A 25,723-nucleotide genomic window follows, 5' to 3' on the forward strand; every position below is an offset into this window, starting at 1 on the left:
TACATTGGCCTTTATTAATCAAAGTATTGAGTATAACAGCTGGAATGTTATGATGAGGTTGTATAAGGCATTGGTGAGGCCGAATCTGGAGTATTGTGTTCAGTTTTGGTCACCAAATTACAGGAAGGATATAAATAAGGTTGAAAGAGTGCAGAGAAGGTTTACAAGGATGTTGCTGGGACTTGAGAAACTCAGTTACAGAGAAAGATTGAATAGGTTAGGACTTTATTCCCTGGAGCGTAGAAGAATGAGGGGAGATTTGATAGAGGTATACAAAATTATGATGGGTATAGATAGAGTGAATGCAAGCAGACTTTTTCCACTGAGGCAAGGGGAGAAAAAAAAAGAGGACATGGGCTAAGGGTGAGGGGGGAAAAGTTTAAAGGGAACATTAGAGGGGGCTTCTTCACACAGAGTCGTGGGAGTATGGAATGAGCTGCCAGATGAGGTGGTAAATGCGGGTTCTTTTTTAACATTTAAGAATAAATTGGACAGATACATGGATGGGAGGTGTATGGAGGGCTATGGTCCATGTGCAGGTCAGTGGGACTAGGCAGAAAATGGTTCGGCACAGCCAAGAAGGGCCAAAAGGTTTTCTATGGTTTTCTATGGTTTCTAAAAATAATAAATTCAAAGTTTAATTGTTTCCTATCATTTAAAAGGCTAAAATGGCCACTTTTTTCCTCATGTCAACCAGCAGGACAAAAGTTAATGTGTACAAGGATCGGAACCAGACATTAGACAACAAAAACAGTTACTTTTTCGGGGGGGGGGGTGGGGAGGTGGAGATTGTGGAGAGTAGGAGTATCAGTTCCACATTATGTATAATTAGATCTTATAGTCCCCATCACACAATGTTTACTTTGCATCATTTTTAAACGTGGTTTCATAGCAATCAACACAAACATTGTTCCAACAATGATTTTCATAAGCTTGAACATAAATAGTTCTGGTTTTCATCAATAATTGGCTCTAATGTGGAGGGGGAGGGTCCCTTCTACAATTAAGTCAATGCGAAATGTGACTGAAGACATATACTGTCATTCATAATTTTTTTTCATTGTTTATTGTTTGAAATGTGGGCTTTGCTCTTTCATTTCTTCCAAGGCAATTAGGAAATATTTAGGATGATCAGAGGTGCCAATCAAGCAGGATTCTTTATCCTGGATGGTGTCATTTCAACATTCTTATGGAAGCAAACACTGAATAGTTTGTCCTGACATGTGAGCTCCATGTGGAAAAGAGAAGATGCGGCAATCGGAATGCCACTGAAGGTCAATGGTAAGACTGGCTTCTGAGATAGCAGGTATCATCCACTAGTCACTTCTGATTTAAGATGGCTGCAAACACAAACAATATTAGGTCTGACAGTGTGTTAGGTTCTTAGAATCTTCCCCTTCCATCCCTATTCACAACTCACTATCACTGCAGAACTTTAAACAATTAAGGGTCAAGTCCAGTGGTTGTTATACTATATATTCAAGCTGGCTACGTAGTGGTGGGCCATTCTACTGAATTCTACAAAGATGTACGAACAGCAGCATTTGTACATCTGAATCCTTATATCAGCTTAACCACTTCATGCTGGCTCATAAATGAACATAATAGCAGCTGAAGAAAATATGCTAAAGCATTTGACAGAAGTAGTCAACTAAAAAAAGGCAATTTTGTCTGATATCCATTTTTATTTTCTGTTATCGACTTAATTATCAAGCATTTGATTTCTTCTGTGCTAAAATTTTTAATTATAATATTGATAGTGGCGTGATACTTTGTAGTTATTGTTCCAGCTTGCCATTTGTGTATGCTCAAACTGTTTAAATGTTAATTTCTAAACGACAACATTTCAGCAAAATAAATGGAAGTGCACCATATGCTGTGAATGTGCCATTTTCCTAGCGTACATATCGCAATCACACATGCAACATACAAATACAGCTATCTGATGCAAGAACATTCCTAGTTGTTTATTCAACGTCATGCATACAAGAAAATCAGGACAATACTTCTTGTAACAATGGACCAATTGAAAAAGAATGTATTTGTATCAAATGAATTACATGCAGTACGTAGCAGAGAAGTTTGTACCCTTTTTGAAGATTGTGACCCTGTTAAGAAATATACTGATCTGTAATAAAAGCAGCAATTGAACAGCATCTAATAACATCAAAAGTTAATTAAAATAAATTTAAAAGGGCTGATTAACGATTTGGTGACATTGAGGATTCACAGAACCAATAGCTAAAGACAATATGCTGGGCTTGATATATAAAAAAAATCTTCCTTTGTTAGGGCTCAGTTCCATCCCCTTTCCCCCCCAACTTCAATATATTTCAGTTTTGTTATGCCAAGTTCTTTTCCATCTTCTTTTGCCTCTGCAACTGCCTGATTCACCAGGAATCCTCCTCCTCCCATTTCAACCCCAGCTTCATTGAACTGACTCTCACTTCCCCCTTTACAATCATCATCCTCCCACATTCATTCCCTTTCCAACCTTTTATCCTCCTGTTATACTCATGGCAAGTTATTAATAATGACATTGACCATATCAATTTTTCTACTGTTCACTTTCTCTAATCCATTTCTGAACTAACACTATTTCACTCTTGCCACGATCATTAATTCCACTTATAAAGTTGTCATGATTGTTGCTTGCAAACTAATCTCTACTTTGACTGCCATGCTTTTTAATGGACCACAGTGTTTCCTATACTCCCACTGAAAACCTTCACCACCACACTGCAAACTCCACTTCTTCCAATGCCATGCAAATGTTTCGTCTCCCTCTCAGGATCCCGAGATAAAGTTGCCAGTAATGCTGTACTGTTAAGAGATTTATCATGCCTACCTTAACTATGCCCATTTGTTTACATCAATTTTCCCAAACAAAATCAACAGAGCAGCTGAGGGATGCCGAAGCATCCACATTCATTGGAATCATCTTCCACCATTTTTGACAAGCAAATCAACTTCTCTTCCTGTCCTGGCTCCCCCCACCCCCCAGCCAGATCTGGGAGGGATTATTCCCTCCACAACACCCTGGTTTACTGTCAACAGCACTATATCACAATCCAAGAGAAGCTCACATTCAAGACTAACTATTTGGGGACTCTTAACTTTAGAATCCCTGAAACATGCAGAACAAAAATCAGTCTTCTTAATGATTTCAAAGAAATACTTTGCTCAAGTACAATAATAAGAAAAAGTTTTCAATCTGAAATTGAGTAAGAAAGCAACAGAGCAAAGAACATACAAAGATAGTCAAAAGAGAACACATTCCAGTTTGACACCAGTACAGAGATGAAAACTGTAGATCAACTTTCTGTATTTCAGTCTGCACACAATGAAAAAAATCTCATCAGATTGAGGACAGAGATCAACCTATTTGCTTCAGAAACTTGAAGAGAACCATTGTATCAACTTTTCATTTCTTCATGTCATGAACTGAACCAACCAACAAGATAAATAAGACAGTGGTCATGGCATAATGTGCTCTGACTGCACTAGCAGTTTAAACAGTTAACTGAATTTGAGAACATTTGCCAAAGTTCTGTCTGGAAGGGACAGAACTAAGTTATTGTATCAGAAAAGAGTATTAGCTCTACTTGCCTAACTGATAAATTCATTGGGGAAAGAGGCAGACACCGTACATCAGCAAGACCTCAGCTACCCACTGTATATATAAAAAAAGGTCCAACTACAAATGTTTGTAGTTTCCACACCACCTCTCTCATTTTAAATTTCAAGAAGTATTATATGACACCAAAGTTCTTCAGGAATCTGTCGCCATGTCTAATTAACTTCCCTCAAATATTTACACTTCCAGTGGCTGGATCACCTACATTGGATGGAAGATGGGCGTATTCCAAGGAATCTTTTTGCATGAAGAGCTTGCTGATGCTTCAAGGCTGCTGAGACAACCTGGGCTCAGGCTTAAAGATGTTTGCAAGAGGGACTTGAAAACTTTTAACATCAATATCGCAAGATAGGAAGATGTGGGGAGCCAGAGGCTGAAGAAAGGTGGCTAAGAGAAAGAAAAGAGAACAGAACAGAGGAAAGTGGATCAGGCTTCGAGCTTTAATATTGTGCAGGTTTCAGCATCTGGCCCTGTGATTCACACCTGCACCAACTGTAACAAAGCTTTTAAGATATTTTTCCCCATTGCCCACTGATTATTTTTCAGTATGGCATTAAAGGAACTGCTTTGTTGCTCACACCATCTTTCAAGACTGCCAATTTCCACATTAATAACTGCTGTAACTTAAAATAATAATAACTGTTATAACACTGCATTAGGAACTAAAAGGCATTGCTACTTGGATAAATGCAGTATACGTGGCAGATATATTTTATTTGAGTTACAAATATTAAACTGAATATTCAAGTGTAAAACAAAAAGCAAAGAAGTTGCACTCAGGTTTTCACTTACATCCAAAATATACTCTTGTATCACAGCATGTAGAATGATAGCTATCAACATATAAAAGAATATGGTGGCCAAGTCTTTAAACCCATACACGTAGTAGCTGATAGAATCATTTCCCTCATCTGTAAAAGAAGAAAAAGGTTAAGTAGAAAATATAAACACACTTTTCAATATATTGACACTGTAATCCAATGTTGCTACCCTCTGCACTCAGCACAAATGTGGATTGTTCTATTGGTGCATGATATTTCTATGTAACATGGTCCAGTACTCCTAATTGAGCCCTAATTATACTCCCTGGGAGAATCCGCAATTGTTCCCATGGAGCCAATTCTCTATTTAATTCTAAATTGCAATTAAAGGAGTAAAATGTTTGCATTTCTATAGCAATTTCAACAAACAAGCAAAAAGGGCTAGAGCACAGAACTATTAGAATTGCAGCAGCCAAGCAAAATCCCACAAACATCGCTGTCATGGAAGAATGATAATCTGCTTTAATGAGATCCATTTACAATAAAATTTGAACAGGAGAATGTCTGGAGTAGGGAATATGCTGATGGATTGAATGTCTGTAAACCATGAAAAGAATAAGATTGAATAAAAACAATTAAAAACATTGTTTATAAAATGGAGAGAAACTGGGCAGCATTTATTTTGAAAGAAAAAACCAAAAACTCTACCATCTGAATTTTGGGCTGAAGTGACAAGTCATTTAAGGCCAAAATGCAGATGATTAGGAAGGCAAATATATATTGATTTTAATTACAAAAATACTTCAATTCAGGATGTCTTTCTTGCCTCACTACCTCATATAGGGTCTCAGTATGATCAGATTGGGAGTATTGTAAATAATTCTATGACCCTAGCTTTAAAAAAAAAGGATATATCTGAAATAGAGGGAACATAAACTATCACCCTGCTTCCAGAAATAGTGAGTTTGCTAAATGAGGGAAGTCTGAGAGGCTAGTTCTGTGTTCTCTCGATTTTCAAAGGATATCTGTAAAGTCCCAACTGTCTGGATGCAGGGATGTTTTCCCTGATTCAGGAGTATAGACCTAGGAGTCACGATCTCAAAATTAGGAGAAGGCCATTTAGCACAGAGGAAAAATGTTTTCATACACAATGCAGTGAAACAATTTCTTTTTGGTAAAATGACGTAGCATTTGGATGTAGCGGCCTCTTGGGGGCCAACCAGAGGTGTTTTTGCTTTTTTTAAAAACGTCTTTCTTTTAAATAATCACAGGACTATGCTTGACATCAAGAACTTCAGATACTGTAGGTCTACACCATCTATGAGCTGTTTGTCAGCAGAGGAGCTGGACTTGGTACGGGCCGTGTTACTGTCTGCTACAGAAAGGCACTGGAGTCTGTGTTTGAAGGCGGTGGGCAATCCAACAGCAAGTGATTGCCTTGGATGCTTCTCTTGTGATCTCAAGACACTGTTGGACAATAATAATGTAAAATACTGCAAGTCCGTTTCCCTTGTTTACTGGAAAAAACAGACGGCATGGGAGCTGCGTGACCTCGGTCGCAGTGAGGACCAAGTCTCAAGGTGTGGGCTTAGCTGTTGCAGGAGTACAGGAGAGGAGACACTAGAGGCAGCATAGTGTGGTGTCCTTGCTGGGTTGGGAGCTGTTAGTGCTGTCCTCCAGTGTTCGATCAGCGGAATGACAAATTAGATTGCATACATGCATAAATTTGTCAGTGGACTGCTGAGAACATGATATTCTTGCTGGTTATACCCATGAACCATCAATATCCAGGACGTCACTTAGGGACTTAGGACTATAATATATTTTTTAGTGTGACTGTATGTCTCACTGTTATCTTATATGTGCTACTTGTGCCTTGTGCTGTGTATGACTTGTGGCACTGTGTTTTGCAACTTAGCCCCAGAGGAACACTTTCGCTTGGCTATATTCATGGATATTAACTGAATAATAATTAAACTTAAACATTTGTAATTTTCTGCACTAGAGGGCCGTGGAGCCAGTCACTGAGTTTATGCAAGATAGAAATCAATAGATTACTGGATATTAATGGAGCTAATGGTAGTAGGGGGTATGAAGATAGCATTGAGGTAAAAGATCAGCCATGATCATGATGCAAAATAGAACAAGTTCAAATGACCGAAGAACCTACCTCTTTTTCTAATGTACTTGGGAAGGAAGGAATTAAATAGTCAGGAATAAAAAAAAACTAAACCTACAACAGTCTTCTAGTGTCAACTAAAGGCCAGCTATGAAGCATTCCAATATTTAGCAAATGCCAAGCCAATGCTGAACTAATCCAAGTTCAGGTTGATTCTTTTTAAGCTAAATCAACTTCACAACCCAAGACTAGGTATCTAATTGGAAGTAAAGCAATGCAAAACTACTGCCATCACAGTTCTCCTTAATGCAGATCTAGAGTAGGATTTAGATTGGAAACTTAAGACTATTAATAAAGTAAATGATCTTCATTTTGAATTGAGCAATGACACAAGTCGGTATTCATGAATGCACTTAAAATAGCCAACATGAGATTGCTTTTTATTGCTTCACAGGGTTGGATACATTGGATTTAGAAGCTTAAAGAATGAAATGCCAGTGAAGGGACCCCAATCACATGTTAACAGCATGGACAATGTTAGAATCACACAAAAAAAAATAAGAGGCAGCAGTAAGCTACTTAGCCCCTCCCTCTAAGCCCCATCACTTAATAATATGGGTGATCTATCTTCATCTCAACATCAATTATTTTTTTTTAAAAAACATTTAATTTCATACTATGTGTTAAATATTTGGAACGCCAGTAATAGATGATACAAAAATCGATACAATAATTTCAAAATGAATATTTTTAAAGCAACAAGTAAACACAAGCATAGCAATAGCTAGATGCAATAAGATATTGAAAGAGCTTTGCTTCATGGGCCACCAAGACATACAGATAATTTGTCTCATTGGACTGCAAGAAAATGAAGCAACAAGAAAAGTATCATGACACAAGCTTGGGTGGAATGTCACACGTAGCACAATCCAAACAAATAAATATAAACATATATTGTTTACAGATATTGGAAATCTAAAGTATAAACAAAAAATGCCAGAAACACTGAGAATATCAGATAACATCCAGTGGAAAGAAAAGCAGGATTAGCTTTTCAGGTCAAAATAGAACTGCAGAAAAGAGAAGTTAGCTTTGACTTGTAGAAAAGGTTGAAAGGGAAGATAGGACTCTTTGATACAAAGTTTGGCTGATCCATTAATTAAATTTTAAACAAATCACAAAACTACAATTTAGCAGGCAGAAAAGTACCAAGTGGGGAAAAAAATTAACTAATAATCAAGTAGGAATGAAACAGAAGAATGAAAAAAGCCTGGGGAAAAATTTTAACGTATCATTGTCTTCTTTCTTCTGTTGAAAGTTAATGGCATGCCACTTTGAAACATAGTACTAATTTAACAGATATTTAAAATGGTCAATATTACGTTAAGAAAAGCCTGTTCTCTCATATTTTGCAATAATCTCACATTTCCGATTAATAATTTAAGAAACTTCATGGCTGCTTCATAGAAAAATGTTAAAAATACACATCTAGGCTCTACCATGCACAAATAATTAGTAATGACAGTGCCTGACAATATATTTTCAAGAATAAGCACTTCAGTTTATCATATTTTTGCTGCATCTTTGCGAGACCAATCAGAATTTATCAAAAATGGTAATGATATTGTGAGGGAGGGTCAATCAAGAATTTCATATTTACCTATCAAAATCTTCAAAATTTGTTCCAGGTTAAGGAAACCAAACAACTTTAGATAGGCAATAACATAGCTATAATGGTAAAAACATGCTTTCTATTATCAATTATCTGCTATTCTCACCAATCATTTTATGACTACAGATAGTCCCTGGATTACGAACGAGTTCCGTTCCTGAGTCCGTCTTTAAGTTGGATTTGTACGTAAGTCGGAACAGGTACATCTGGTATTATTTAGTGTCAGTTAATCAAACGTTTGTCTTCATATATAGTATATATTTTACCTTTCTATGCATGTAACACTTAAGAAATATATGTATTTCAATAATTAAACCACTGCATTGCTTAGTAATAATTGTAGCTTTCATCAGGGCAGGGCCTTTCACATGCTCCATTATTCTCACTTTATCCTTTAAAATTGTTCCCATCCTTGACCAACTGTAGCCTAAAGCTTTTCCAATGACCAATGGTATTTCACCTCTTTCAGATTGCTTTATTATTTCCACTTTATTTTCAATCGCAATCATTTTCCATCAACGGAACCGAAACACTGTGGATTCAACAGCAGCTGCGGGCGGCAGGTCCTGTGCTTCCCCTGGGTCCTAAAGTCCACCGCACTGAGACAGGTTAAATGGGACAAGTGGGGGTGGTGCTGTCTTGGGGGGGGGGGTCAGGGTGAATCTTGCTAAGAAATATTTAAGTCCAAATACAAAGTTACACACGCCACAGTGTTAACGGCAATGACTTAAAATGGCGGACGGCATTCTCCTTCCTCCGTTCCTAAGTACCAGTTGTTCATAAGTCAGATGTTCGTAACTCAGGGACTGCCTGAACTTGGCATTACAGGCAGTAAGACAGTATCTTTGTTCTAAGCCTGCTTCAGACTAGCCCAGTTCTCCACGTGTCCCAGGCAAATGCATTCCTCACTAAAGTGCTCTTCTGTACTTACACTGTTCCTACTCATCACAGCCACCAATACAGGTGTCCCCCGCTTTATGAAAGTTTGCTTTATGCCACTTTGCTTTTACGAAAGACCTACATTAGTACCTGTTTTCGCTAAACAAAAGAAATCTCAAGACGATATTCGCTTTTACAAAGAAAGGTGCCTGCTTTAAACTTGTGCTTACCCCAAGAAAGACTACCATGACCGTGAAGCCTTGCGCAGGCAGGTGTGTGCGCATGCATGCGTGTACTTGCCGATTTTTTTTCTATAAATCAGTTTTGGCTAAATCTTCCTGATTCTGGTAAGTGAAACTACACTGTACATACATTATTTCTACTTTATATAGGCTGTGTATTTATTGTATCATTCCTGCTTTTTCTATATGTTAGTGTTATTTTAGGTTTTATGTGCTGTTTAGTATGATTTGGTAGGTTATTTTTTGGGTCTGGAAACCCATATAAATTAATGGTAACTGCTTCTTCGCTTTACGCCATTTCAGCTTACAAAACTACTACGACGTTGACTCAGGCCTAGGAACGCTCTACTTTGGATAGCGGGGGAAACCTGTATAATGAAAATCTCCTTGGCAAGATCTACAGTCCCCTTTATAAAGTAAATTATGTTCTTAACACAAACATCAAAAGAAATCAATACAAGATGATCAATTTGTTACTATTACACTGAAGAATTCAGTAAATGTTAGCAAATTAAAACCTATGGCAAAACAATACCACTGTAATACGAGCACGTCCCTGTTCACATTTTTTAAAACTAATTTTTTATTGCAATACCAACAAATTACATTCAATGCAACCAGTTGCCAACTACATTTTGACTATTTAACCCAGCTACCCCCAACCCTCATCACCAGCCCCCCTCGACCCCTCATCCTCATCCCTCTCCCCTCCACCAACTGAATAGTAGTGCATACACAAACAAAACATTCCTATTTTAACAAAAGATCTTTTAAGTTAGATATCAAATTTGTCCATATTAAGTTTGTGTTTGGTCGTGCATCATTTGCTCTTGCTGATGAAAGTTCCAGGTAAGAAATGTCCAAAAAGCTCCGAAGCCAGTGAGTATTTGAAATATCATGAGGAAGTTTCCAACGCTGGACTACAATCTTCTTAGCTGCAGTCAGGCCTGCCAGCCAGACTTTGGCGTGTTTTTTCCATAAGGGAAAGGTGGGAGTCATCATTTGGAAGATGTACAGTGAGGTCCACTGGTAATTGTAGCCCCATTAGTTCTGGAAGAGTACTGATAACCTTTCCCCACAAACCAAAACCCCTGGACATTCCCATACAACATGTATAAAAAGAGCCAATGGTTCCGTGGGAGCAAAATAAGCAATATGGTTCAGGAACCAGTCCCATTTGATGTCTAATTCTCGGTGTTAACTATGCTCTATGACAAAATTTCAAGTGTGTATACTGATGATTTGGGTTTTTTGAAGCACCAGCAGCATTATCCCAAATCGCATCCCAGTCTAAGTCTTGTCCCAATTCAGCTATGTCCCTATCCCAGGCTTTCATTCCTGATGTGGGCATATATTTCTGGGAGTTTAATTTATCACAGATATATGACACTATCTGTCCTGGAGCACTCTGTATCCAACTTAAAATGGGATGGTCCTTTAAATCAGGGAACGCCATAGGCTTTACAAGCTGACCTTATTCTAAAGTAGAAGAGAGTATTTATCAATATTATATTGAGATACCAGTTCTTGAAAGCTAAGGAAAGTACTTGCCCCATCAATACCTTGAAGAGTAGTAATACCTTTATCCTCCCAAGTTCTGTTAGTGAATGGTTTCCCCCCCAGATAGAAGATGATTATTGTTCCATAATGGAGAGGATTTGCACCATACGCTTTTAAATTTTAGGATTTTTTCTGCTGCTCTAAACATATGGGTTAAAACTGGACCATAATACAAATCACATTTTTTGGTAGACATACCTATAAGGAGAAAGTCCTTCAACCTTATTGGTGCCATTAGCTCTTATTCTATATTTTTCCAAGATGACCTGTTCACATATTTTTGAAAAATATTGTCTTTTTTTTTGTAATCAGATTGCTCTACCACAGTGGTCCCCAACCACCAGGCCGCAAAGCATGTGCCACCAGGCCGCGAGGAAACGATATGATTTGGCGATTTGAGTCAGCTGCACCTTTCCTCGTTCCCTATCACGCACTGTTGAACTTGAAATAACCTACCAAATCATACCAAATAACACACAAAACCTAAAATAACACTAACGTATAATAAAAGCAGGAATAATATGATTAATACACAGCCTATATAAAGTAGAAATAATGTATGTACAGTGTAGTTTCACTTAACAGAATCGGGAAGATTAAGACAAAATCAATTTGTAGAAAAAAAATCAGCACATACACGCATACGCACACAGGTGCCCGCTCAAGGCTTCATGGTCATGGTAGACACAAAATACTCTGAGATGCTGGGGTCAAAGCAACACGCACAACACGATGGAGGAACTCAGCAGGTCGGGCAGCATCCGTGGAAACGATCAGTCAACGTTTCGGGCTGGAACCCTTCATCAGGACTGAAGAGGGAAGGGGTAGAGGCCCTATAAAGAAAGTAGGGGGAGGGTGGGAAGGAGAAGGCTGTGCTCCCCTCTGCCATCATCAATGATGCCCTCACCCGCATCTCCTCCATCTCCTGCACTTCGACTCTCACCCCATCCTCCTGCCACCACAACAGGGACAGAGTTCCCCTTGCCCTCACCTACCACCCCACCAGCCCCCGGATCCAGTACATTATCCTCCGCAACTTCCGCCACCTTCAACAGACCCCACCACTAAGCACACCTTTCCCTCTCCACCCCTCTCCGCAGGGATCAGTCCGTCTGCGACTCCCTGGTCCACACGTCCCTCCCCACGGATCTCCCACCTAGCACTTATCCCTGTAAGCGTAAGTGCTACACCACCTCTCTTGCCATCATTCAGGGCCCCAAACAGTCCTTCCAGGTGAGGCAACACTTCACTTGTGAGTCTGTTGGGGTCATCTATTGCATCCAGTGCGGCCTCCTCTACATCGGTGAAACCCGACGCAGATTGGGGGACTGCTTCGTCGAGCACCTCTGCTCCGTCTGCCACAACAGACGGGATCTCCCAGTTGCCAGCCACTTCAACTCTGCTTCACATTCCCATTCGGATATGTCCATACATGGCCTCCTCTACTGCCATGAAGAGGCTAAACTCAGGTTAGAGGAGCAAAACCTCATATACCATCTAGGTAGTCTCCAGCCCCTTGGTTTGAACATTGAATTCTCCAACTTCCAGTAATTCCCTCTCCCTCCCTTCCCCTATCCCAGTTTCACTCTGCCTCCTCCCCCAGCTGCCTATCACCTCCCTCATGGTTCCACCTCCTTCTACTACCCATTATGCTTTCCCCTATTCCTTCTTCACCTTTCCTGCCTATCACTTCCCCCACCCCTTTATCTTTCCCCTTACTGGTTTTTCACTTGGAACCTACCAGCCTTCTCCTTCTCACCCTCCCCCCACCTTCTTTATAGGGCCTCTGCCTCTTTCCTCTTCAGTCCTGACAAAGGGTTCCGGCCTGAAACGTTGACTGATCGTTTCCACGGATGCTGCCCGACCTGCTGAGTTCCTCCAGCGTGTTGTGTGTGATGGTCATGGTAGTCTTTCTCAGGGTAAACACAAGTGTCCCGTATTTGACTGCTACTTTTGTCCCTTATTCGGGAGTGAGAAAGTTGGCAACCCTACTTGAACACACCCCGCTTTCCCCCCGTTGGCTGGTCCGCAAGAATATTGTCAATATTAAACCGGTCCGCGGTGCAAAAAAGGTTGGGGCCCCCTGCTATACCACACATAACCAGGTTGTTCCTTTCATGGGGAGGGGTACGTTGACTCAGACTTAGTCGACGTTCCCCTCCTTTCATGAACAACTTCCAACCCAGACCTTATCAACTTTGATGTCAATTCTCACAATAGCCACAGCATGCCAAATAAAACTAATTTAAGCACAAGAGAATTCAAACATTTAGATGCAAATATTTGAAAGCTGAAACTTTTTATGAATGATTTGCTAATCAGAGCAATTTATACTTAAATCTTAAACTTGGCACTTTTCCTTAGCATTTTTCACCTGGTCTCTGAGAATAAGCCAAACTAAACAATCTCATTTCCAAACTCTTTCAATCTTATTAACCTTTAATCAAATAACTGTTGTACTCTGCTGCGACCTCACCTACAGATGATTTCGGCATTTCTTTCATGAGTAATTATTGCTCTTAGCTTCAAATACAGATCTACATGAATTACTTCATTTGACTCAATGTGAACATGCCACAGTATATTAACCTGATTAAAGGCTAAAGAATATCTAAATTGAGAAATCCAAAACCTTTGATCCAGGCTTTTCAATACTTACTGACAAATTTTTGTGAAGTGTCATATATAAAAAGATGACACAATTTGAAGGGAAAGACAAGCAATCCCCAGAACAAGTTACATCACTAATTAAGAAGGTCCAAGATATGAACAAAATTTATTCAAAAGAAAAATCATTAGGAAAAATGAAACTGAGTGAGCAGCTGAAGGCCAAGAAACTTGCCCTGGATGCATAGATATCACTGGGGAAAAATTTACAGGAATGGCAAGAGAATTTAACAAATATTTAATTAAACCATAATTTAAATGAGAATGATTTAACTTCGTTAAATAAACTTCTATAGATGTATGGTGGAGAGAGTATTGTTGGTTGCATCATGGCCTGGTATGAAAACACCAATGCCCTTGAATGGAAAATCCTACAAAACATAGTAGGTACAGCCCAGTCCATCACAAATAGAGCCCTCCCCACCACTGAGCAAATCTACATGGAGCACTGACGCAGGAAAGCCACAACCATCATCAGGAACCAAAACCATGGTCTCTTCTTGTGGCTACCATCAGGAAGAAAGTACAGAATCCTCAGGACCACACCACCAGGTCAGGAACAGTTATTACCCTTCAGCTATTTGGCTCTTGGAACCAGTGGGACAACTTCATTCAACTTCACTTGCCGCATCACTGAACTATTCCCACAACTTATAGACTCACTTTCAAGGACTCTTCATTTCATGTTTTCAATATTTACTATTATTTCTTTTTTTCTTTTGCATTTGCAAAGATTGTCATGTTTTGCACATTGGTTGTTTGTCCGTCCTGTGGGTGCAGTCTTTCACTAATTCTATTACGTTTCCTGGATTTACTGAACGTACCCGCAAGAAAGCAAATCACAGGGTTGTATACGGTCATGTACATGTACTGTAGTTTGATAATAAATACACTTTGAACTTTGAATACAAGTGCAAATAGGTTTATTTCTCATTGCATTCTCATTCTCCAGTGATATCCAAGCAAGAAAGTAAACTCAGAAGCGAGGTAGACTGTCAGTATGAACTGACTTTGCTTGGACCTGTAAAGAGCCAGTTTATATATTATAGTTTCATGATTCACTTGTAAGGATTCCATCCAGTTAACATTATTAACTTAACAGTGTATATTACTTGTTCATCTGTTGCGATTTCTGACCATTTGATCACATTTACAGAACTACTAGAAAGAAAGTTCTTGGGAAACTGTAAGGTCTGAAGGTAGGTGAGTCACTTGGACCAGATGGTGTACATCCCAGAGCTCTGAAAGAGGTGGCTGAAGAGATTATGGAGGCATTAGGAAAGACTTTTCAAGAATCACTAGATTCTGGAATGGCTCCAGAAAACTGGAAAATTGCAAATGTCACTCCACTCCTCATGAAGGGAGAGAGGCAGAAGAAAGGAAACCATATGCCAGTTAGTCTGACTTCAGTGATAGGGAAGATGTTGGAGTCGATTATTAAGAATGAGGTCTCAGGGTACTTGGAGGAACATTATAAAATAGGCCATAGTCGGTATGGATTCCTCAAGGGAAAATCTTGCCTGACAGATCTGTTGGAATTCTTTGGAAATAACAAGCAAACAAGCAGGATAGACAAAGGGGGGGGGGGGGGGAGGCGGAAACACGATGTTGTGTACTTGGATTTTCAGACCTTTGACGAAGTGCCACACATGAGACTGCTTAACAAGCTACAAGCCCATGGCATGACAGGAAAGATTCTAGCATGGATAAAGCAGTGGCTGACTGGCAGGAAGCAAAGAGTGGGAATAAAGGGATCCTTTTCTGGCTGGCTGCCGGTTACTACAGATGTTCCACGGGGTCTGTGTTGGGACCAATTCTTTTTACATTATATGTCAATGATTTGGATGATGGAATTGATGGCTTTGTTGCAAAGTTTGCAGACAATATAAAGATAGGTGGAGGGGTAGGTAGTTTTGAAGAAATAGAGAGGCTACAGAAGAACTTCAACAGATGAGGATAATGGGCAAAGAAGTGGCAAATGGAATAGTGTCTGAAAGTATATGGTCATCTACTTTGGTAGAAGAAATGAGAGGAGTGACAACTGTCTAAATGGAGAGAAAATACAAAAAATCTGAGCCACAAGGGGATTTGGGAGTTGTTGTGCAGGATTCCCTTAAGGTTAATTTACAGGTTGAGTCTGTGGTGAGGAAGGCAAATACAATGTCAGCATTCAATTTAGAGGCAAGGATAAAAAATATAAAAGCAAGGATGTAATGTTGAAACTTCATTAAGCACTGGTGAGGCCTCACTTGAGTATTGTGAGCAGGTTTGGGCCCCTTATCTTAGAAAGGATGCGCTGAAACTAGAGAGGGTTCAAAAGAGGTTCACGTACTGATTCCAGGATTATCATATGAAGAACATTTAGATGATGGCTCTGGGCCTGTATTCAGAGAAATGAGGGGTGACTTCATTGAAATCTATCAAATGGTGAAAGGCCTTGATACAGTCAATGTGATGAGAATGTTTCCTACAATGGGGAAGTCTTAAGACCAAAGGACAAAGCATCTGACAGACGGGCTCCTTTTAGAATGGGGATGAGGAGGATTTTCTTTAGCCAGAGATGAGTGATTCTGTGGAATTCTTTGCCACAGGCATTTGTGGAGGCCAAGTATCTTTAAGGCAGAGGTTGAAAGATTCTTGATTGGTCAGGACATGAAGGGATACTGGGAGAAGACAGGAGATTGGGACTGAGAGGAAAGTTGGATTATCCATGATGAAATGGTACAGCAGATTTTATGGGCCAAGTGGCCTAATTCTGCTCCAATATCTTATGGTCTTATTTGAAATGCAGCATACCATGGAGGCAAAATTTATTGGATTTGTTTGAAAGATTTATGGATTCTTCCAAGATATTTGATTTACTTCATTCTTCCTTGAAATGAAACCTCCAGCAACTTTCTCTTACCTACATCCGTGTACGTCACGTTGTACTGCACGGTTATAAACATGATTGCAAACTTGGCTGTGACCTGCAGACAAAAAACAAACAAACAATATTTAGACTCAATGTATTGAAAATCTACTGGATAATGCAAGTATAATTTCAGCTTTGCATCCCAAGTAACTTATTCTTACTCCATCAATGAGTTTCTCCCCAACATAAATATACAATAGAAGCATTCAAATATATATTTGTGAATGCTTCTTTCAATATATAGAAAAAGATGTAATTTGTTTTGCACTATTGTATTCCAATTATTCAATATACATATATTTACTGTAAATTACAGATTTATTTTTTCTTTCTATACTATCATGTATTGCATTGCACTGCTGCTAAGTTAACAAATTTGACAACAGATGCCAATGATAATAAACCTGATTACCCAATTCGGATTCTGAAATGGAGCCTACTTAGCGGAATTTAACTAAATTAGCCAAGTGTTAAGAAATAAGGACTCAATTCATTATCTTTTAAGTTTATTTTGGAAAATGTTATAAAATAAGTGAAAATGTTAGAAGCTGATCTCTTGCAAGTATCAGCAATGAAGGTTCAAACAAGGGGAAAAAGACCTTCTCAAAAATAACTGCAGTAAATGTACAGAATGTTCTACATTTAGAAAAACACACCTAGTCATGTTGCAATTTTTGCTTTAATTCACACAATTTTACTTCGAAATTCTTTTCTCATTACATTAACACTATACCAGAGTTCCTTTTTTCTTTTTCAATCTTTTTATTAGTTTCATAAAAATAAACATAACATGGTAATGGTACAAAGTTATTGGGAACACATTGTTATAATTAGTGTAAGTAATTATAAAGCCAGTTGACACTTAAATGATAAAACTCCCAATCATATAGGATACAGATGAACAGTATAAAACAAAAAAAATCTAAAAAAAATTATACCCCCCCCAAAAAAAACTAATCTAAACAGAATTAATCAAATAAACTTAAAAAAAAAGACATGGGCTGATTTGTAACATCATAAGAAGGAGAAAAGAGAAAACCTTAGTGTCGATGACCCTGTTCCTCTCAACCAATATTACAAAGAAATAAAATAAGCTTGGAAAAGGTCAAATTACGTCATATGAAAATGTTGAATAAATGGCCTCCAAGTCCTTTCAAATTTAAGAGAGGGTTCATAAGCAACACTTCTAATTCTTTCCAAATTTAAACACAGCATAGTTTGAGAAAACCAATGAAATGTGGTAGGAGGATTAATCTCTTACCAGTTCAGCAAAATGGATCTTCTAGCCATTAATGTAAGAAATGCAATCATCCGATGAGCTGAAGAAGTTAAATAATTTGATTCTATCATTGGTAAACCAAAAATAGCAATAATTGGGTGAGGTTGTAAGTCTATATTCAAAACTGTTGAGATAATATTAAAAATATCTTTCCAATATTTTTTCTACAAAGGACATGACCAAAACATGTGAGTTAAAGTAGTATCTCGGGATGACATCTATCACATATCTGATTTATATAAGAATAATAATGAGATAATTTATCTTTGGATATATGAGCCCTGTACACTACTTTAAACTGTATCAACACATGTTTAGCACATACAGAGGATGAATTAACTAATCAAAGAATTTTTTCCCATTTTTCAATCAGTACAGTAATCTTAAGTTCTCTTTCCCAATCAGTTTTAATTTTATTAGATACATCAGGACATAAATTCATAATTGTATTATAAATAATTGCTACAACACCTTTCTGAAAGATTTAAATCTAAATTTTTTCCCAAAATATCCATTGGATATAAATTTGGAAAATTAGGAGAAACAGTAATTAAAAAGTTTCTAACCTGTAGATATCTAAAAAAGTGAGATCTAGGCAAATTATATTTATTAGATAGTTGTTCGAAGGACATAAAACAATTATCCAAAAATAAATCACTAAATCATACTATACCTTGATTTTCCAATCTAAATAAGCTTGATCCACAGTGGAAGGTTGAAAAAAGAAATTAGATATAATAGGATTTGCTAAAATAAATTGGTTCAACCCAAAAAATTTTCGAAATTGAAACCATATACGCAAGGTATGCTTAACTATTGGGTTATTCATTTGTTCATACAATTTTGAAAGAATAAAAGGAAGCAAAGTCCCTAAAATAGAACCCAATGAAAACCCTTGTAAAGAATTACATTCAAGATTTACCCAATGTGGACTTGAAATTACATCCAAGTCCCGTAACCAAAATTTTAAATATTGAATGTTAATTGCCCAATAGTAAAATCTAAGATTCAGGAGCGCTAAACCCCCCCCCCCACCTTTTAGATTTCTGTAAAGGCCTTTTGCCTAACCTAGGGTTTTTATTCTGCCACATATATGAGGAAATTTTCTAATCAACATTATCAAAAAAGGATTTTGGAATAAAAATTTGTACTGTTTGAAATACATATAAAAATTTAGGCAAAATAATCATCTTGATAGCATTGATCCGACCGATCAGTGACAAAGACATTGGTGACCATTTAGTAAACAAAAGTTTAATCTGATCAATTAAAGGTAAAAAATTAGCTTTAAATAAATCCTTATGCTTTTTCGTGATTTTAACCCCTAAATATATAAAAGAGTCAGTAACCAATTTAAATGGCAGACATCCATAAATAGGAACCTGCTTATTTAGGGGAAATAGTTCACTCTTATTAAGATTCAATTTATAACCAGAAAAGTTACTAAATTAGGCCAACAAAGATAAAATAACAGGAAATGATTTCTCTGGATTAGAGATATATAATAACAAATCACCTGTATATAATGATAATGTGTTTCATTTCCATGGGTAATATCAAAAATGTTAGGCGAGTCTCGGATAGCAATTGCTAAAGGTTCAAGGGCAATATTAAATAATAATGAACTAAGAGGGCATCCTTGCCTAGTACCCCGAGATAGATGAAAAAAGGGAGATCTTTGATTATTAGTAGAAACCGAAGCTACAGGGGTATGATATAACAATTTATTCCAAGATATAAATATCGGACTAAAATTAAATTTCTCAAACACACTAAATAAATATGGCCATTCAACTCTATCGAAAGCTTTCTCAGCATCAAATGAAACAATACATTTCGGAGTGTTAAGTGAAGGAGTTTAAACAATATTCATTAACCTCCTGATATTATAAGATGAATAATGGTTTTTAATAAATCCTGTTTGGTCCACAGACATAATTTGAGGTAATACCTTCTCTAACCTAGTTGCTAAAATTTTTGAACCTACATTCAAAAGAGATATCAGTCTATATGATGCACAATCAGTAGGATCTTTATTCTTTTTAAGAATTAAAGAAATAGAAGCTTCATAAAACGATTGTGGTAATTTACCTAATCTGATTGCTTCTTTGAATATTCCAGACAACCAAGGAGAGAGAATAGAGGAAAAAGACTTAAAAAATGCCACTGTAAAACCATCAGGACCAGGTGCTTTACCAGAATTCATTGATGAGATTGCAGCTGTTATTTCTTCCTCTGTAATAGGAGTTTCTAATGTTAAACAATCTTCCGGTGATAATTTCGGAAAAGTCAATTTTCTTAGAAAGTCATGCATGATGTTAAAATCATGAGGAAAGTCAGAATGGTTTAAAGAGGTATAAAATTCTTGGAAAGTTTTGTTTATCTCATCATGATCAACTGTCAAAGTATCATCATGTTTACGGATCTCAGTAATTTGACGTTTAACCGAAGTAGTTTTCAATTGATTAGCTAATAATTTACCCGATTTATCACTACGAATATAAAACTCACTTCTAGTTTTCATTAATCGATTTTTGATCGAGGATGTTAATAGTAAACTATGCTCCATTTGGAGTTCAACTCTGTTTATAAAGCTTCTAGCTAGGAGTAATAGAATACTTTTTATCAATTTCTTTAATTTTATCAACCAAAAGTATTTCATTCTAATACGTTTTTTCAAACCAACAGAATAGGAAATAATCTGTCCACGGATATAAGCTTTAAAAGTGTCCCATACTGTTCCGTTGGAAATTTCTTCCGTAATATTAGTTGAAAGAAATCAATCTGTTCCTTCATAAACTTAACAAAGTCCAAGTCTTGAAGCAAATTAGAATTAAATCGCCATTGTCTATTAGTAGTAGTAGTAGTATCCATTAACTTAATAGAAAGTTTCATTGGAGCATGATCCAAAATGGCGATGTCATAATTGCAATCAATTACAGATGGAATAAAACGAGAGTCAATAAAAAAGTAGTCAATTCGAGAATAAGAATAATAAACATGTGAGAAAAATGAAAACTCTTTGTCCTTTGGGTGTAGAAATCCCCAGATTTCTGAAATCCCAGAATCAGTCATAAAAGATTTGATAAGAGCAGCCGACTTATTCGGTAGAGCCAGACTACATATGGATCTATCCAACATGGGATTTAAACACAAGTTAAAATCACCGCCCATTATCAACATATACTCGTTTAAGTTAGGAAAGGAAGTGAATAGGTGCTTACAAAATTCAGGATAATCCACATTTGGAGCATAAACGTTAACCATAGCAACTTTTTTAATTAAAAAGTAACCCAGTAATTTACAAAAATCTACCACTAGGATCTGAGATAATGTCTTGATGAGTAAATGTAATGGAAGAATCTATAAAAATTGAAACGCCTTTGACTTTAGCTTGGGAATTCAAGTGGTATTGTTGTTCTTTCCAAAACTTAAAGAAGCGTTGATTATTCTCTTTCCTTACATGAGTTTCTTGTGCAAAAATAATGTGAGCATTCAATCTATGGAATACTTTGAAAACCATCCGTTTTATTGGATGGTTTAGACCATTTGTATTCCAAGAGACAAAATTAATAATGTGAGCCATAATTTAATGTTAACCCTTTGGTATATAAAGAGTTAACCATAATGTAAACTCATGAGATCGGAAGAGGAATAAATATTCAGAGTGGAACCGGAAATCACGACACTGCGGACATCTTTGTAATACTAAATCAGCCCAATAGAAAAAATTAATAAAAAGGAAAACAAGAGACCCCCCCCCACCCTTCACCCCTGAATTCCCCGAACTAAGCCAGAGAAGGCTGAAAAAAGAATTAACTAACACTAAATCTAACCCCATTTCTGCAGGAGGCAACTCCAAAAATGTATGTTATAAAGAAGACCCCCTGAAATCCGATTTTAAAAAAAGTAAACACTGTACTATAATCTACATATTGTGATTTCTAAAATACATGAGAAAAAAAAGTTAGTGTCAATACATATGATTAGTCAATTACAAATAAAAGTAATTAGAAATGTCGCTTCCAAAAAGAGGAATTATGGGAAGAAGAAACCTAAGAAAATGGCGTACACAGAAAGAACAAAGGAAATTATGCGAAAAGGTAAGCAAACCTCCATTTTAATTATACAAAACCAAAGATAAAGAAAATGTTCCTCCGTATAGTTAAAATTTATCAACAAATCAAATCATTGATGACAATGTCAGAAATCAAATAGTTAAAAATTAGCTAGTTAAAGAAAAGTAAAATTACTCCTGAGAAAAAATTTTTAGATGAGTTATGAAAAAATACCTGCACTACTAACCACAGACGAAAATCTTGAACTCATAAAAGATCTTCTTCATATGATAATTGAAGGCTTATTATTATTTTTTTTTAAAAAACACCTGAGAAAAGAGCCAATGCTGAAAGCGTGGAACAATAATTGAAGGATGGTGTCCGTATCAGATGGGTAGTTCTCATCCAAAAAGCTTCGAGCAGCACTTGTGGAATGGAAGACACGATGAGATCTGTCGGCAAGAGAGATTCTTAGACGTGCACAGTACGATAATGCCGGTTTAAGATTTTTTTTGGTAGCATTCTGCCATCAGAGGTTTAAAAGTCAGTCGCTCTTTCATCACTTCTTGACTGCAGTCTTTAATCAAACGGAATGAATATTGTCGATATTTAATCATACCTTGCCGGCGGGCAATACGGATAAGTTATTCTTTAATGCTAACATAATAGAAGCGGAGAATAATTGGCCTCGGTCTAGATCCGGCGGATACCGATTTTGGACGCTGTATACGGTGGGCGCGGTCGAGCAACGGAGGATCGTTAGGAAATACAGAGCTAAACGCATCCTTTAAAAGTTGAGAAAAGAATATTGAAGAGTCTCCGTCCTTAGGGAGACCAATTATACGCAAGTTCTGTCTTCTTGATCGATCTTCAAGATCAATAACCTTGGATTTAAAATGCTCCAGTTGTTTAGTGGTCGAAGCTAAATTCTGCTCCAATTTCTCGATTTTTAAGTCACTCTTCTGAGATTTAGTATCTAGTTCAGAAATTTTACTTCGATGTTGCTTAACATCACAATCCAGCGATTTCAGAGAGTCCGTGATTGACTTTGTCTTCTTTAAAACTTTGACGTTGTTGTTCAAATTTTTCAGATAAATTTTGATGTTGTTCATCAAATTTTTCCTCTAAAACCTTCATCATAATCTCGTGAGATAACTCCGTTTGTTTAGGATCACCTTTCCTTTTTCCTCCGTTCCCACTGGAATCTTTCCCGTCTTTTGTTTTGGATCTTGTACTCATTTCTTCAGACTTCAGAGTTACAGTTCAAGAGAAAATCAGTAAAATAAAACAAATCTTCTAGTATAGGTAAAAATTGGTTAAGTAAGGGAGATCATAGGTTAAAGAAAAAGATAACGGGAATGGACCAAAGCCAAAAACGACCTCACTCCATGAGCGCTCCCTGCAGAATCCCAGAGTTCCGTCTTAATAGTTTCCATGCAGATCCACATCACGCAGGATATTCAATACATTGTTACTTGAGTATTTGCACAATACTGTGAGACACAAGAGACTGAAAATGCTAGAATCTGGAGCAACAGTAAGCGATGGAAGAACTCAGGTATCAGACAGCATCCAAGGAAGGAAAATGACAGTTGATGCTTTGCATTGAGACCCTACACCTACACCCAGTGGCCATTTTATTAGGTACAGGAGCAGAACAGTCATGGTCATACTTTATTGATCCCGAGGGAAATTGGGTTTCGTTACAGTTGCACCAACCAAGAATAAAGTGTAGATATAGCAATATAAAACTATAAATACTAATATGTAAATTATGCCAGGAAATGTCCAGGACCAGCCTATTGGCTCAGGGTGTCTGACCCTCCAAGGGAGGAGTTGTAAAGTTTGATAGCCACAGGCAGGAATAACTTCCTATGACGCTCAGTGTTGCACCTCGGTAGAATGAGTCTCTGGCTGAATGTACTCCTGTGCCCAACCAGTACATTATGTAGTGGATGGGAGATATTGTCCAAGGTGGCATGCAACTTAGACAGCATCCTCTTTTCAGACACCACCGTCAAAGAGTCCAGTTCCATCCCCACAACATCACTGGCCTTACGAATGAGTTTGTTCATTCTGTTGGTGTCTGCTACCCTCAGCCTGCTGCCCCAGCACACAACAGCAAACATGATAGCACTGGCTACCACAGACTCGTAGACCATCCTCGTCGGACAGATGTTAAAGGACCTCAGTCTCCTCAGAAAATAGCGACGGCTCTTGTAGGCAGCCTCAGTGTTCTTTGACCAGACAAGTTTATTGTCAATTCGTATCCCCAGGTATTTGTAATCCTCCACCATGTCCACACTGACCCCCTGGATGGAAACAGGGGTCACCGGTACCTTAGCTCTCCTCAGGTCTACCATCAGCTCCTTAGTCTTTTTCACATTAAGCTGCAGATAATTCTGCTCACACCATGTGACAAAATTTCCTACCGTAGCCCTGTACTCTGCATCCAACTATGGCAGAGTCATCAGAAAACTTCTGAAGATGGCAAGACTCTGTGCAGTAGTTGAAGTCCGAGGTGTAAATGGTGAAGAGAAAGGGAGACAAGACAGTCCCCTGTGGAGCCTCAGTGCTGCTGATCACTCTGTCTGACACACAGTGTTGCAAGCACATGTACTGTGGTCTACCAGTCAGGTAATCAATAATCCATGACACCAGGAAAGCATCCACCTGCGTCGCTGTCAGCTTCTCCCCCAGCAGAGCAGGGCAGATGGCGTTGAATGTACTGGAGAAGTCAAAAAACATGACCCTCACAGTACTCGCTGGCTTGTCCAGGTGGGCGTAGACACTATTCACTGTAACAGGCTGTATGCACGGCCGGTGCATGCACACAGAACTAGATATGGTCTTTTGCTGCTGTAGTCTATCCACTTCAAGGTTTAAGGTTGTGTACTCAGAGATGTTCTCCTGCCATGTCTGCATGGTTTTATGTATCAAGTTGCTACCACATGATTGGCTAATTAGATATTCGCACTGACAAACAGGTACAGGTGATAAAGTGGCCACTGAATGTAGATTGCAATGCAAAAATACCTGCAGTTTTAGTACCTCTATATATCTTATTGTAAAAGACGAAAGGATTGGATTGTCAATTTCAAGATAACTTAAGAGAAAAAGCTTAAATTTTTAGAAAAAGGAAAGAAATGCAACTGTATTATTCATACTTCTGATCATTATGTACATACTTTCAAGCACTCAATACTCTGCATGTAACACTGATTATTTTGATTAAATTTTACATACTTTTTCAGGAATAATGAAATCAACTGGAATAGGAATTTGATAATGAGGAGACCCAAATAAAAATGACAAGTGGATAAAATATACTCAAAAGGGAGTAGTTAGTGGAATCTACCAAGGATGAATCTAGTTCACTGTTATTTTTGTCTGTACCAGGTGGTCTTGTATCAAATTGGTTCCAAAGAGTGCAAAAGCAGAGTGACACCATGCAACTCCAACACCCGCAGAATGCTGTCAAGTGCCAACGATAAGGAAGTACTCGAGGTGCTAAGTGCCACCATCAGTAAACAAGAAAAAGCCTACCCCAATGCCTTTCAAATCATTGTCGGGCACTTCAGTCGGCTTGTTTGAAGAAATCTCTGCCTATTTACCATATCAACCTATCACCTGCAGCACAAGGGAACCCAATACTTTCGACTGCTGCTATACTATGATTAGGACATCTGATCACTTAGCCTTCCTCCTCTTACCTATACAAAGACAGAGGCTAAAGAGCAAGGCTCCAGAGACAAGGATAACAAAGGTGGTCACGCAAGACAGAGAAGAGTCTACAGGTTTGCTTTGAGTCAATGGACTGGGCCGTGTTCAGGGACTCAAGAGGATATGAACAAATATACGACTGTTACAGACCTTATAAACACATTCGTAGGCGAGTGTGTCCCCAACCAGAAGTCCTGGATGCACCATCAGAC

General features: G+C 37.9%; 1 protein-coding gene across 1 annotated transcript in view; it reads right to left on the bottom strand.

Annotated features, from left to right (window-relative positions):
* Window positions 1–25,723, bottom strand: part of LOC134342718 (translocating chain-associated membrane protein 1-like 1) — a 119,968-nt gene that overhangs the window by 54,063 nt on the left and 40,182 nt on the right. The window contains exons 2-3 of the mRNA XM_063041179.1: window positions 16,443–16,506; window positions 4,430–4,548 (exon numbers count right to left, since the gene is read on the bottom strand). Coding sequence (XP_062897249.1) covers window positions 4,430–4,548; window positions 16,443–16,506 — 183 coding nt within the window. The remainder of the gene's footprint in view (window positions 1–4,429; window positions 4,549–16,442; window positions 16,507–25,723) is intronic.

This window comes from Mobula hypostoma, chromosome 2, assembly GCF_963921235.1.
Source record: "Mobula hypostoma chromosome 2, sMobHyp1.1, whole genome shotgun sequence".
Taxonomy (NCBI): domain Eukaryota; kingdom Metazoa; phylum Chordata; class Chondrichthyes; order Myliobatiformes; family Myliobatidae; genus Mobula; species Mobula hypostoma.